Here is a 16,319-nt window from a genome sequence, read left to right as displayed (position 1 = left end):
TGATGTCTACTACTTCTATCAATAAAATAACTCTAGTAGTACTTGAATTTTCAGCTTCTAAAAGTGCTCATCTGAGAGCCAGCCCCACAGAAATAAAATGATCTATATTTTCTATTGGTTTGGATATAAATCTACTGTAATAAAATATCTGGCATAAGATATAGAGCCTTTCTTTTATCCTTATTTTTTTATTTATTTCAAGTAAATTTCCTGGATTTCCCTTGACATTTACTTTGTGCCACTTCAATCTTATTCTGGAACATAGACACAGACTTGACCAAAAATGCAACAATCCTATTTTTTCAAATGATTGCATTTTGATAGAATTCTGAAGTGGTCAGGATTTTTAATAATATGTTGGTTGTTTTTCTCTGCTACCTGATGTCTGATCCTGTAAGGTTTCCTTTTTGATGTTTATTACATGTGTGTTTGTTTATATAAAATGGAAGAAAAAGGATAGAAGGTATTAAACCAAGCTAGCTATGGAAATTATTGTAACTACTTAAGAAGCTTACCAGACAACACTTCTGTTTTAATGAATTTTAGGGAGATTTTTACCAGTGACTACATATTTCATTCAAATATTTCTTTTTATGACAGCCTAACATCATATTCCTTTTAAATTATCATTTAAATTATACATTAGAATAATAAACACATATTTAAATGTCCCTCAAACTATGTCATAAATCCTGTATATCAAAAACAGCACTTTTGGGAATTCCCTGGCAGTCCAGTGGTTAGGACTCTTTGCTTTCACTGCCGAGGGCCTGGGTTCAATCCCTGGACAGAGAACTGAGATCCCACAAGCCACGTGGTGCAGCTAAATAAATAAATAAATAGAAAAGAGGAAAGAATCTATAGGAAAGAGAAAATCACGATTGGAAAGTGAATCACCTAAATAGGTCAGTACACAGATTAAAAAAAAAAATTAAATTAAAAAAAACTCACAAAAAACAGCACTTTTGCTCCAAATAATTTACAACTTGAAAAACAAACTCTTATTATATAAGAGTCTGAGAAGTCCTATGTGTATTGTGGTTTCCCAATTTTGGGGGAAAAGCATGCCAGAGTGGTTGAAATTCAATAGATCTTGGTCAAAGATTTACTAAAAAATGAAAATACAATTGTTTTTCCTGTGCTCTCTACAACCTGCCAATTTTACTTCCTCTTCTCGGTCTCTCCACAAGTTCACTTGGATCTTTGTGAGCCATGGCTTGCCTTTATTAGACCCCTGTGAGCAGGGACAATGAATGTGCACATTTTATTGAACTTATAAGTGGCTTTTTCTGCTCCCTGAACTTGGATCAAGACTAGTTTTGAAATCAGACAATGTAAGTAAGTCCCGTTGGCAAAGGCATATGTAAGTTCCTATTGGCATAGAACAGGTAAGAAATACAGGGAGAAAGAAAAGAAGAATGAAAAAGAGGAGCACATGAGGAGGTGAAAGCAGAGAAAAAAAGCTAGAATTGGAGGAAAATGAATTAGGGGTGATTCACCCAACCCAGCAAGGCAAGTAAATACAATATAAGTATTGTCTTTCCACAATCATACAGAAATACAAGACAAACAAAATGACACAGAAAGGCAGTAGGCCAGCATTCTCTGCAAATGATTAGGCAACTGAGGTAATTATATGGTTACTCTATCTTGAATAAAGAAATAATCAGCCTTCATTTATTCATAGTTCATCTGCATGAGAAAGTTCCAGAACGGTTTTCCCCCCACAAAATTGAATAATAACAACTCAGGTTTACAAGAGAGATGCTGAAACTATGAACATTTAAAAATGACTTCTGAATCATCACGACATTTTAAATAGTTAATTCATTTGTTAATAAAATGAACTATTAGATGCTCTTGGTATTAGGGGGCATTTTAGCATATTCTAATTCTTTAAGAACTGTATTTGTTCTAGTTCGCAACTGATATATACTTAAAAGCCAACTTGGAATCTAAGGCAAATATTAACCCAAATACATTCCATCAAAGACTAGTCCCAGATACTTTGAAAAAATTAGTATTACTTTTCCAGTCGGTTCTGCCAACATAACACTTTGGGAATTGCTGCTTGAGATATTCAATTTTTGTATGATACAAAACAGCAAGTACATTTTAGTTAAGAGAATATTACACTGATAAAACTATCTCATTCCTTATTCTACATATTCTGGATAAATTCGTGTTTCTACATGTAATTTGGTAGCATAGATATGGACATTTCTTATCACTTAAAATAAAGTTATTTATCACTTAAATAAAGTTCTGAAGGATTCAAAGAGTGTTTATTTACTGCTTCCATTTCATGATCTTTGATTTTTAAATTCAAAGTATTTTGCATTGCATTTTTAAAAATTGCACTTACTGTGTTGCACTGAAATAAGATGGTTTCATTATACTGCAACACAATAGAAGAAGCAGTTTAGGACCAGTTTGATTAAAAAAAAAAAATTTTTTTTTTTTTTTTTTTTTTTGACTCAGACAGACTTCATGTTACTTAGAGAGAACTGCGAAGCACATTTATTACTCTATGGCAGGCCTTGATTGGGAATGGAGGATTGTATTGATCTGATATAGAGAAGCATTGATAAATAATTAATTGCTAAAATTACTGGGGACAAAAGAAATAAATAATGCATGGCAATCTGTGTACACAGTCTAACTCATACCAGTGGAATTTTGGAAAGTATTACATAGGGGAAAAAGTCTGGTTGTTAGTAGGAGAGAAAAACCCTAGAAGGTAGGTGGGGAATGACCTGTTTGTGGTTTTAAACAAACGAAAAAGAGACCCTGGAAATAAGACAGTGACTCAGAAAAAATAGGACCAAATTCTCTCTGGCAAAACTGTTGATTGATTGGTCAGTGTGTGGCTCCTGACATCAGAACAGGAAAGAGAGGTTAACAACCTGCTGAGTTTGGTCAAGGGCTTCTGAGTAGCTCCAGAGCAGGAAATAAAGATCCCAACTGTGCCACTCCTCACCCAAGCATTTAGCAAAAGAAAGGCCAACCAGGGAAGCCACAAGTTTGAATGGAAAGAATCTCCCTCTGTAGCCTCCTGTCCTAGGTGAAGGGCACTCAAATAAAGAAGTTGGAGACCTGGGATGAGGAAAGTCCTCATTTTATGTATCAGTCAATGAATTCATGCTGTTAATTAATCTTCACATAACTGTGCCAAGAGCACTTACAAAATTTGATGGGTGATAAAAGACCATTGCTTGATTCAAACCAAGAGGGTAGTTGATAAGTCTTACTTAGGACCTTTCCTAATCCTAAGAACTGACACGGACTTCACATAGATAGATTCTGGAAAATAAATAGTCTCCCATAACTATTCCTAACATCAGTTTCATTTTGGGAGGTGGGGACTGCCAGAGTAATCCAGTATGCAAAGTTTGAATTCTAATTTTATTTTACTCTTTTGATATCACCTCTATGAGAAGTCACATACAGGGAGCTCCCAGGACTTACATCTCTTCCAATCAGGTCCTCCTGGTTTTCCACAATTCCCCAAGGGGCGATACCTATGGTACATATCTTCCCTCGAGACTTAGATGCATGATCCTTCAAGGCATCTCCAACATGACGAATAACACCTAAGAGGAAAAAGAGAAGTATTACTCTTGCCTTTTAAAGCAATTACTTTCCATTGATCTAAAGGAAATTGTGGTAGCTGTTTTTCCTAAGATTAAATGCACTGAATATAAAGTTTTGACACATTTCTACACGAACTACACGTGTTCAGGAGAGAACATAAACTTGCAGCTCTAATGCCAGATACATTTGCTGGACTTGTATATGAACTCTAGTAATACATTCCTTATTCTATCTCATATGGAAAAAAAGATGTATACAATATCTATAAAAAGAATAAATACAGGACTTCCCTGGTGGTCCAGTGGTTAGGGCTCTGCACTTCCACTGCAAGGGCCATGGGTTCGATCCCTGGTCAGGGAACTAAGATCCTGCAAGCCACGTGGCCAAAATAATAATAAAACTTCATTTATAAAAAAAGAATAAATACGATACTTTAAACTTAGAGAATCTTTTCTTGTATTATAAGTATAATGACATGTTACTATGACTAAGTACTAATACCGTGACAATATCCTATAAAAAGCATCATAAATAATATTATATTAAATCTATACCACAGTTTGTGTATGAGTTAGAGTCAGCAAATATTGTAATTACTTAGCTCAGATTTTGTTAATCTTGATTTCAACTTCTTATTTATGGACACATAATGTGGAGACCCTGCTTGTAAAGAAAATGTTGACATATTCTGTGGAAAATTTATGTTAAAAATACATAAATACACCTTTTTAGACATCATTCTAATTATTTTCCTCTTCTGTCATGATGGCCTTCCCATCACCACGCCTTTCCTCACCATAGTTAAGAGTGAGAAAATTCAGTTTACAAGATGGTAGGGAACTACCTTTTATCTTTTAATAAACCATTTAAATAAGATATAACTTCTAATCTTTTAACTTCTCTCTCAAGTGATCATTTTTATAGAAGATATAAAATACATTCTCTAAGAAAAGATGCTTCCATTTATACTTTAAGGAAAATTCCACCCATTCTTCAAGGAAAAACTCACACCTAGTTCCATCTCCTATATGAAAGCTGAGTTGAATTTGATTTCTTCTCCATTTGAACAGGGTTGCAGTTTGTATATTTTGAATAGTTCAGTATGTCACTGAACATATTCTTCTTTGGTTCATAATCACATGTGAGGATGTCTCTGCTCAGAGTAAACTCATTTAGGGGAAGGTTGGAGATCAGCGTCTTACTCTCTTCAGGTGCCAGCACAGAGCGAGGGCTCAGGAACTGGGCACCACTGAACTAACTAAGCACACAAAACACACCAGGCAATTTAATCACAGGAGACAACAGACATGTGTGAACAACTCAATTCTGAAATATTCATAAGATCAAACAGAAAGAGCCTCCTTTAAAAAAAATCAAACAACAGAGTAGTGTAAATAGCCACTAATCCATGCGGAGCTGTGCTGGGAGCATTGGGAAGCATATCAATTTCACTTACTATCTCATCTATGGATCTTCTAAGAGAAAGTACTGATAAAGAAAACCAAATACAAGAGTAAAGGTGTGAATATTAGTGTTAAGTTTTTTCCTATTTATATGCAAAACTCATTTGGGGTCCAGTCCTGGACAAGAAGGTTAACTTCATGGTAGCCCCTCCCTCCATCTGCCACAATTCCACCTTCACCTTTTACCCAAGCTGAGTGTTCAATCGAACACACTTTGAGTGTTGGATTGAACGCTATGCCTGGAGAGAGGCAGAGGTGAACTCTTTGGTTTACAACATTTACGCTGTTAATTCTTCCTTTGATATTGGATGCATTTCACAAAAGAAGAAAAACAATAAACAATGTTCCAAGTTCCCCCAAACAGAAGATTGGTAAGCATTTCTTTTAGAAACCTTTGAGTTGATCTCCACAGGAGATGCAGGTTATGCCAGGAAAGCAAAAGACTGAATAATTATAGGCGAATGATGCCTGTTAAACTGTGAGTTAAAGTTGGAGCTTAAAGCCTGAACAGCCACGAAAGAAAACTGCTCTGTAGATATTTGATCATCACAAAGTAAACAGTAAAGAGCCGGCTGAGCAGGTCATTCTAAGATCATGTCACTATACAGACTGAGTCAGGGTTTCACATGACAACGATGGGCACGGCCAATATGCAGATTTCGCTGTGTAAATGAACCTATATTGTTGTGAGCTGAATGTTCACAACTTCTAGGTATGGAGGAGAATTCTGAGTGCAGGTCTCACTCAGACATCATCTAAACTACAAACAAATGAATAAACAACATTGAGATACATTTTATTTAAAACTAGTTGGTCCAGGGTTATGTTCAGCATGTCCCACTAACTTCAAATGTGTCCACATGCGCAGACTTTGAGTCTTGAAACAAGTCTGAATTAATTTACTGCAGCATTACCTGTCTCTTCCAATTGGCTCTTCTGACTCAGGCTGGGGAAATACATCAAAACATTTACGGCATCCATTCCATTATCTGCTGCACATTCCTAATGCTCTGCAGATAAGCACTTAACTCTAAGTGGGTTTGTAAGAATTGATTTGACAGCCTGCCTGGATCACAATATAGAAACTCATTTGGCAGGTAGAAAAAACTGCTCGGAGTTCAGAGTGGGGTGTGTCTTCTGTTGGTGCAGAGTTGATTCAATGAAATACTTTAAATAGTAAACACGTGTTACTCCAGACTTTGCTGTCACCCCAGATGGAAAGGGCATTCTGCAAACTCTAAAGCTATTTGCATCAAACTTAAAATCACTTAAAGAACAGAGTCTCCAATTTACAGCAAAAGTTATTCCTTAAAAAATTACTGGATGCCTATTTGGCAAATTGAGGTATTGAAAATATCCTGTGAAATTCCACTAGTGGTGTTTATAAATTCTGTAGTCGAGTATTAAATATCCCAATCTGTTTCTTAAGTGTAAATAATTCTTCTTGGTTGAGAAATGACAGTACAGTTATCATTTAGGTAGAGGAAGGAGAGAGACTCAGTGAAAGGAGCAATAACCAGCAGGTGTGGACACACAGGTGTAGGGGCTGAGGTGGGGGAATGTAAATATATTTAACCTCAGGAGAAAATGACCTTAGTCACAACATTCTCGTGGCCTTATGTTGTCCTTCTCTGTCCCACTTCCAATTACCTGTGTTAACACCTCCAGTGAATATCCATGCTCCAGTTGTCATGGCTGCTTTGATGAGACCTTTCCCAAAGACTTGCTTGAGTTTTGGCTGGAGTTCAAAGTTCTGTAGGCCCCCATGAACTGAGATGAGAAGCTTGGGAAGCTCCAACTGCCATTCCTTGGTCATCAGGTGTAGGAGGAGATCAGGTTTTGTATCGAAAGATACTCGTACGTACTAGAAGAAGGACGACCATTGATTAGGGAGACAGGGCAGGGCTGACTGTGGCTGCTTATCTTTACTGATTGCAATGATATGTATAGTTACTTGAAGAAAACGTGTTATAAAAACTAGATTTTTTAAAAGGGGCAAATCAATTGCTTTACCAAAAGAGCCTTCTAGACAAAGGGATTCACCATTTTAAAAGGTTTACTTGAAATTCTGAATGACTACAAATTTTTAAATTATTTAACTTTCTAAAATGCAGTGTAAACGCAACTTTCCCTGGGATGGGTTCTTTGCTCAAAGGAAATCGTATTTATATTTTACCAACCTTAAAATCTGTGCAACAGTTCAAATGTTGCTAACATTTTCAATATAAATAATCCCTCTATACCAACTGGACCTAGATATGACTGTTTCTGTGACCCTATTATTTTGAGAGGTTTTGAAAAATTCTACAGTTCTACATAATGTAACAAGAATTTTAAAATATGGTAACAGCTGATTATATTTATTTAAATCTAAAAATAACTGCATACCAAATGTTTTCTTTATCTTTCAAAGAAAAGTGACAGAAGTCATTCCAATTATTTTTGTAGAATAGTTGAAAAAAATTGAAGTGCATAGCAGATACCAAGGTATTACCAGATGCAACTGGAAATAAAGTTATGATAAGTATATATAAATAAAATGCTATAAATACATATAATGATAAACATCTATATAACTATATATATATATATATATATATATATACACACACATACTCATTTAGGTCTTTAATTATATAAATATTCCATTTCTAGCTGGAAACAACTAGAATATTGGGCAAATGCACCTGAAAGCCTTTTGAAATGTATTGCTGAGCTGGCATGAAAAGAGAGAATATTCAGATACCTAAACAAAGTAGAAGCTGGAATCTCAGGAGCTAAGGAAATACCAAAGCAAGCTTTGGCCTTGAGGCTTTCTCCTGAATCCTGGAGGACCATGAGCATCTGCTTTGGTAGCTTAATGCAGTATGGGGGTGCCTAAGGAGAGACCCCACATAAAGCTGGGATACTTCAAAGCGCTCCACTCTCAAGTGTAAGGAAGAAAAATAAATAAGGCTGATGGTCAGAAGAATAGAGCAAGGAAACTTGCCTGCCTCAACCTTGATTCTCAGCAGATGGGAAAAAAAAATTCTCCTCTGGTTATTTATAAACAAAAGTGGGTCCTCATACAGGTTCTGGTCCACATTCACACTCTCAGTGTGGTTTGAGAAACATCAGAGTATTTAATATAAGATGGTGCTGGTGGGGTAATGGCTCCAGATAACTCTCAGAAGTAAATGCAAATTCTCTGTGGAGGAATACATCATCAATCCAGGTCTCAAATAATTCCCATGGGAAAATAAGCATTTCATTGTAAAAAAATAAAATTACAAAAGGAAGTAAAGCAACATGAATGAGAACCAAAAGACAACGGATAGCAGAAGAAGATCCTCAAAGATACTGAAATGTTCAGAGAGAGAATATGAAATAGTTACATTTAATATGTTAAAAAACATAAATGAGAAAATTGAACATATGAATAAAGAACAAGTGATTATAAAAAATGATCACATACATTTGAAAAAGAGTAAAAAAGAACTTCTAGAAGTTAAAATATAACAATTTAAATGAAAAATACAGGGGATAAATGAAACTACAGATCAGACATGTTAACTATAGATCCAGAGAAATAAGCCAGATGCAGCCTAGAAAAATAGAGGAATTGAAAACATAGAAGAAAATTTGAGAATTTTAGAAGACGTAATCAGAATTCTAGATAGAAATAAAAGAGATAATGTGGAAGAGGCAATACTTGAAGAAATATTGGTTGGGAATATCTCAGAATTACTAATTCTCAGATTCAAGAAGCTCACTGAATCCCAAGCAAGATAAATAAAAAGAAACCCCACGCACAGATACCTTATAGAGAACACCAAAGGGTAGGGGGAAAAGCCTTCAAAAGGAGCTAGAAAAAAAGACAGATTACCTACAAAGAAACAGTCATTAGACTGATGGCTTACTTTCAGCAGCAACAATGGATGCCAGAACAGTGTCTTCAATTTGCAAAGAGAAATTATCTGTCAGTGTAGAATTCAGCAAAAATGTCTTTCCAAAATGAGAGCACATTATAGACATTTTTAGACTACCAAAACTGAGAATTTACTTCTAGCAGACTTCACTGAAGGAAATTTTAAGATATATGTAGCAGGCAGAAGTTACATGATCCCAGATGGATGATCTGAGATACAAGAAAGAACGGTAAACAAAGATATTAGCACATACAGGGTAAATCTTAAAAAGCACTGGTTGTAAAATATAAAATGATAATAGTGTCTAATATATGGTGGAAAGGGATAGAACTAAAGCACTGGATAATATAGCATATAAATTAGGGAGTAGTAATTAGAGTCAAAGCATTCTAAAGTTTATATATTATGTGGGAGAGAAAAGTTTTAATTTTTGGAATTTGTGAAGTATTAATGTTGAAGTTACATAACCACAAAAAGAACAGACTTGCATGTAATCATACAAACATATGCTTTTGGATGTATAAATAAAAAAGGTTATGCAGGAGATGACAATTTATTGTAATATTTTTTGGATCGGGGAGACCCCACTGTTGCAAAAACCTTAAAAATTATATGTCAATTCTTTTGTTAAAGTATATTTTAAATATATTTAGCAGAAATGTGAGGCACAGACATACAAAATATCAAAGTAGCTTGATAAATTAAGCTGCATAATCAAGAAATACAAAAGAGCTAACGTTTCTCATATATATATACTAGAAATCCAAAGAAGTGTTAGAATCTAACAAGCTGGTTCTATATTGATTTAATCTACTCGGCAAAAATCAATTCCAGAATGGAAAGAGTAAAGGTTGGCAATTTTAGCTAAGTACATTATATCAAAAGAATTATATCACTTATTTTACATTTGGTAGTGTATAAAATAAGTGATATAATAGCTAGTGGGAAGCAGTTGCATAGCACAGGGAGATCAGCTCGGTGCTTTGTGACCACCTAGAGGGGTAGGATAGGGAGGGTGGGAGGGAGGTGCAAGAGGGAGGGGATATGGGGATATCTGTATACATACAGCTGATTCACTCTGTTATACAGCAGAAACTAAGACACCATTGCAAAGCAATTATACTCCAATAAAGATGTTAAAAAAAAGAATTATATTACTTATATCAATAGAATTTAACTAGAGTTTACAATGTGGGGAACCACATATTTTGTACACAAACTCTCATGTAGAGGGCAAGAACTTTCAGATATCAGCAGAAATCTTCAACAACAACATGTGCTTTTTTTGGAATTTGTGAAGTATTAATGTTGAAGTTGCATAACCACAAAAAGAATAGACTTGCATGTAATCATACAAACATATGCTTTCGGATGTATAAATAAAAAAGGTTATGCAGGAGATGACAATTTATCGTCCAGCCTTGGGGCTGGAGAAAGGGTACTGCAGTGGTAGAAGCAAACACAAGGGTTTCTTAAATAAAAGCTTTAAAAATTATCTATTGTTATATTTATTATCCATTGAGTGACTGTTTATAAGAAAGCTATCTGTATAATGAACGCTATAAAATAAAAGAATAAAGTGTTTTCTGTGCCCCTACACTGAACTTATGCTACTTAAGTAATTAAAATTTGGTAGCTTTACTAGATTAAATTTATACCATTTTGAATAATTCTAGAAAGGGATATTTAGTAAAATAAACTAGAACTGAGACTCACAAGGCTTCCAAACTATACAAACCAAGAATGTTCATTGTGGAAGATGCTAAGAAACTGCTTCTCAAATTATTCAGTAACTTTATTTCAGTATCACTTTCTTATTCCTTCAAAAAACCCCAACTAAATAAGAATCCATATTCTTCTAAGGTGAGATATAAATTACACTTCTAAATATAGAAAAACATCTAAAGTATAAAAATCCTCCTAAAATTAAAAAATCCTTCTAAAATCCCCTTGCAAGCCTAGATAGTGGTTCCTAAAATTTCTGAAGAACTGTAAAGCTGTAGTCCCAATGATTAGAGAAGGCTTACATGAGAACAGTAAAATGTTTTGAAAAACAAGAAAAGTAGTGTGATTATGGCTTTTGGAACTTCAAGATGCCTCACTGAGCAATCCTACCTGCACGTTTCATTTAGCCAGGTAAATAATGTGAGATTCTGAGCCACAGGTAGTGTCTGGGAACAGACACACATACATTACTAATTAACTCAATGTGAAGAGATATGGCAATCATACTAAATCACTACAGAGATTGTGTAATAATTTTAGTATGCGTAACCTAGCTAAATAACATATCATGGGGACTTCCCTGTGATCTAGTGGGTAAGACTCCACACTCCCAATGCAGGGGGTCTGGGTTTGATCCCTGGTCGGGGAACTAGATCCCACATGCATGCTGCAACTAAGAGTTCACATGCCACAACTAAGAAGCCCGCATGCCACAACTAAAGATTCCACATGCTAGCAATGAAGATATTGCACACATCGCAACTAAGACCTGGCACAGCCAAAATAAAATTAAAGAAAGAAAAAAAGAATATTAAAAAATAACATATTATGGAGTTCAATTATTTATGGTAATTAGTAATAATAATCTTAATGCATTTTTAGGAATAAGTCTCACTTGGTAAATAATTCCCTTTGGGGCTTTTAAAGTTACAACTTACCAATAAGGAACCCAATTTACTGATCATGTAAGCAGTTCACTGGAAAGTGACCAACGAATCTAGTGAATATGTTAAAATTCCTTTTGAACTAGCTTCATCTTTTTCCTAGCTAGAAAACGAAGAAAAGCTTGCTGGTGATCACGAAACACTTGTTACTCAGTTAATAAGTGCTCCAGTGGGGGAATGAATGAATGACCTTAGATCACCTTGTCCCTGGTTCTCTGTCTTACAGATGAACAAACAGAGGTATTCAGGGTCTGGCCTGTGTAAGGTCATGTTGCTCATAGGCTCTCTGTGCATATTTCTCTCTACTCTCAATTTCTTAACTACTGAGAAAAAACCCCAAACCTACAATCAAATCCCTTGTGTTCCAGGTACATACATACTGTGTGCTTTACATGCATCATTTCATGGACTCCTCCCAATTACGAGGTTGGTGGCATCCACATTTACGGGGGACAGGAAAGAACAGTAAGTTCAACAGCTGTTAAGTGGTGATGACAGGATTCACACCCCAGGTCTGTCTGACTCCAGGTCCTTGCTCTTGACCTCAAAAACATAAATGCCTCCTCTCTCCTTACTTCTCCTTTTCCTTCACTTACAACCAAGCAGTCTGCGAGTCCTAACGATCCATTTCTCAAATGGTGCTCTCATCCAGGCCTTTCCTTCTATTGCTTCAGTTGTTATTTTAAGAATAAATAAGAATGCTCTTTATTAGGATGTCATTTGGGGTTGTGGAAACAGTCCTACTGGTTCCTCTAACCCTGTGTTCTCAATGAGACACCAACAGGCAGATTTCTTTCCCCAATTCCTTTTTGATCATATTATTTCTCAATTCAAATAGTTACATCATACATAAACTCCCATTCTGCCTGTCACGGTCCCCACAATTTGGCCTTACCCTACTTATTTAAGAGGTGTTCCCCCGCTTCTCTCTGTATTTGGCTAATGTTATTCCCCAAGTCCTAGAAAACCCAGTCCCTCCCCTTTCATCTACATAAACCATTCTTGTCTTTCAAAGGCTCTTATTGACTGCTCCTTGGAATGCAAGCTCATGTTGACTCAATATAACTCTCAGTCAAACTCAGTCTAATATATATTTTTTTCCTGTTGTTTCTTGTTTGTGTCAGTTTTATCTCCCATTTGCAAGATCTTTGAGTGGAGGGATCATGTTTGGTCTGACCTACGATTTTGGATAAGCCTTTCAGTACTGGCTATGATGTAGTTACAATCTTAGAAATAAAAGGGAGTTTAGAAATATCTTAGCAATCATGGGAACTAGAAATACTCTATTTCAGTTCTTCTGCTTTACAGATGACACTGAGACCCAGGGAAGGTGAGTGACTGGGAGTCAGAATTAGTTATCTAGTAATTAACCACTCACCTAACCCATTATTAATGCTACTGTTACACTGAAAACTCTAGGTTGAGCTGTGCTTCTCAAACTTTAACATGCAAAACTCACCCAGGGGACCTCAAAAATGCAGGTTCTGATTCAGTAGGTATGAGGTGGGACTTGAGGTTTTGCATTTCTAACTAGCTCCCCAGGGACCACAGGAGTAGCAAGGATTACAATTCTTCCCCAGACCAAAGATTCTAAGTGGTGTGTCTAGCGTTTATCACTGGGTCCAAGGGAAGAAAGAACACTCAATATTTTACACAAAAATCAAAGAGAAGAATGGAGGAAATAATGGAAAATTACTCAGGCCATGAGAAGTAGGAAAGTGCAGCCACTGATAAGCTACTCAATTTCAACTACCTAATTTTTTTTCACCAGGACTAATTCTTATACAAAGGAACACATGATTAATGACAGCCCACCCCTGATACCCAGAAACTGATAAATAACATAAATACTGGGTGTCCCTGTTCCTTTAATGTCGGCCATTATTTTAGATTTATTTTTTCCTTCCCTTGGGGAATAAAAGATTTTTTAAAAAAGGAAGCATTTAAATGAATCAATTTGTTACTTTTTGTATGTTATTGTTTAGCAGCTCAAGGAAACAGTTTAGGGATAAGAGGATAATTAAAACTACAGGATAAAATGACACTTTATGATTACCTGGAGATTTCAGTTTTTAAATTATATTCTTATACCCATAAGAATCAGGTTATTCAGTAATTCTCCCAGTGCTTGTAATATAACAGTTAACTCAGGTGCTGAATCAGCAGCTTCAAGGTCATAAATGGTTGTACCCAGAGCAATTAATCAATTCCTGCTCAAAGGTCAATGTGATTTGAAATTAGGAGCTATTCTGGTTGTCAAGATAAGCAATTTTGACTGTCCACTTGTGAGCTCATTAATTGCCAAGGGATCACCTTACAAATAACAAGAAATCTTCCTAATGTGTATATTAAATTTTGTTACCTGGGCAGTACTCTGATGTGGTGATGTGTGCTCCAATTTACAGGTTTCCCAATCACGTGTGGCATCACACTCTAGCAACAGTTACAGTACTGGCACTGTAAGTCATTTGATCAGTTTGAGACCCTCTCTTGTAAAATAAGGGTGATCCTGACCACCACACAGAACACTAAAGATTAAATTCTGGGAAATGCCTGGAACGGCAGAAAAATCAGTATATGTAAATTGGATAAGAGTTGCAAGCACTCACATTATAAATGACTTCTGCATACAACAGGATCCAGATAACTTGCCGTTAGCTCTTTAATGTCCCCTTCAAAGTAGCCCTTTGTTTCTCAACTCTGAGCTATCTGACGAATGACTGGTGCAAGTTATAAAAAGTACCTGTCCAGAGGGGAAATGTTACCTCTGTCTGGCTACCTATCCTATCCTTCTCCCTCATGCCCTTAGCTCCTTAATTTTAATTTCTAGAAATAAATTGAGCTCAAATGAGTTACCCATGCCTGCACTGCCACCATTAGTGCCCCTGGCTGGCAGCAGAAAGCCTGTGTGATGAGCTAATGAGATTCAGAGGAGCATCTAAAGAATGTACTGTATAAAACAGAAGTTAGCTCTACTTGAAATAGTACTATTTGATCTATTCTTAGGTGCTTTGGAGGCCAATGCATACAAGCATGATTTTCACAAAAACACGTACTTTGAATTCCAAACCACAAACTTACAAATGAAATTTTGCAAGTGAGACTGTAAGAGCAAACTAGAGCTTTTCTTTTGTTCGAATGGCAGAGGGCTTTGGTAGCTAAAACTCTTGAGTTTTTGCTTTTTCCAGTTGCTAAATTTACTTTTGTTTAGCAGGTGATTTCACTGCAGTTTTTTCTAAAGCCACTCTAACCTGCATCATCATTAGAAATGTTACTATTCACTTGTCAAAGTAGAACTCAACTTTACTATGGCCTCACTGCATTAAAATTAAACTGGTAGAGAGGTGTCACAAACCAGACAGTATCCTTCCCTTTACAACATCCAGGGCGGGTGAAGGCTGGAAAGTGGAGAAGCAGCCATCACTACTTAGAATAGGCTGGGGTTGTTTAATTTAAAATAATAATAATCTTCCTTTGGTATTCTGATCTTGACTTGCTGTGGAGCAATTTGTCTCTGATAATTACTCTCACATTTTCAGCCCTAAATTTTTACTCACATCATTTTGCCGAGCTTTTTAAATGAAAAGGGAAGATATTTACAGAACAATAAATCTGGTTGCACTCTAGGAAATGGTAAATGACAAATCTTTCTAACTCTCACTGTGAAGCCATCTTTAATTTGGGGAAATAACCAATTGGTATATTTCAGTAGTACTTTTTCTGAGTAACGGAACTACTATAGCTAAATTTATTTTAACAGTATTTTCAATGCCTTTCTTCCAAGCCTGTAGTGGGAATTTGTCCCATTTTCCTTTCTGTTGAGATCTGTGACAAGCATCATTTCATTTTCTAATTCTCTGTAGCCCCATTTTAAATGAGTATTTTAAATTAAAGTTGTGGCCAAGGAGAATATGTTGCATCAGACTGCTGAGACCATTTTGCTGATATCAGCTTTCCAAGACCATGGAGCCGTTGGTTTTGCACCAAATGTTTAAATGTTATGGTGGTTTAATGTATGCAAAATTTCCCTAGAAAGAAAATATGTGGGATGCAAATGTAAGGTGTCTCTGTTATTGGATTCCTAGTTTGATGACCTACAAAACTTTGGGAGTGAAAATGCCATTGTAATTTATTCTATATTGTTTTTGTGGTTCTTCAATGTTAGATAACAGGTGGTTCCAGGTGATGGATGCTGATAAGCCAAAGCTAAAGGTTTAGAAATAATATAAAACTTCACTGCGCATATGACCTAGTTGCAGGGGTACTCTGTGAATTTTCTGCCAGAATTGCTTTTGTATAAAATTTTCTAGAACAAGATGAGTTTCTTGAGGAATGTCGGTTCTTCCTTCCCTATAGGTCTGTGACTGAGATCAGAAGTTTAAGTGATATTGATACATTCTAGTTTTATTCCCAGCTTCAGAAAGGCTTTCCAAAGGTACTGCCAGTCTAATGGTCTAGAGATTTCAAGGTGGCAACTGGAAAGCAACAGAGCAATTACAAAACCCCTCAAAAACCATACCATGCTATATAAAGCTTCTTAGTTAGCTATAGTCCAGTGATTAGCTATTTTGTTTTGTGAACTGGGATTTATTTAATGTATTTTGTGCATGTCAGTCAGTGATTCCCAGATCAAATCTGCATAATGCAAAGAAAGATAATTTTTAAAAAATCAGATTTAATCCTAA

The 16,319-nt window shown here is 35.9% G+C and overlaps 1 protein-coding gene across 1 annotated transcript in view; it reads right to left on the bottom strand.

Annotated features, from left to right (window-relative positions):
* Positions 1-16,319, bottom strand: part of TRPM3 (transient receptor potential cation channel subfamily M member 3) — an 856,716-nt gene that overhangs the window by 232,052 nt on the left and 608,345 nt on the right. The window contains 2 exon segments of the mRNA XM_032635138.1: positions 3,469-3,593; positions 6,708-6,921. Coding sequence (XP_032491029.1) covers positions 3,469-3,593; positions 6,708-6,921 — 339 coding nt within the window.

This window comes from Phocoena sinus, chromosome 6, assembly GCF_008692025.1.
Source record: "Phocoena sinus isolate mPhoSin1 chromosome 6, mPhoSin1.pri, whole genome shotgun sequence".
Classification (NCBI taxonomy): Eukaryota; Metazoa; Chordata; class Mammalia; order Artiodactyla; family Phocoenidae; genus Phocoena; species Phocoena sinus.
Note: the sequence above shows the minus strand (reverse complement) of the source record. Positions and strands in the feature narration are given on the sequence as shown.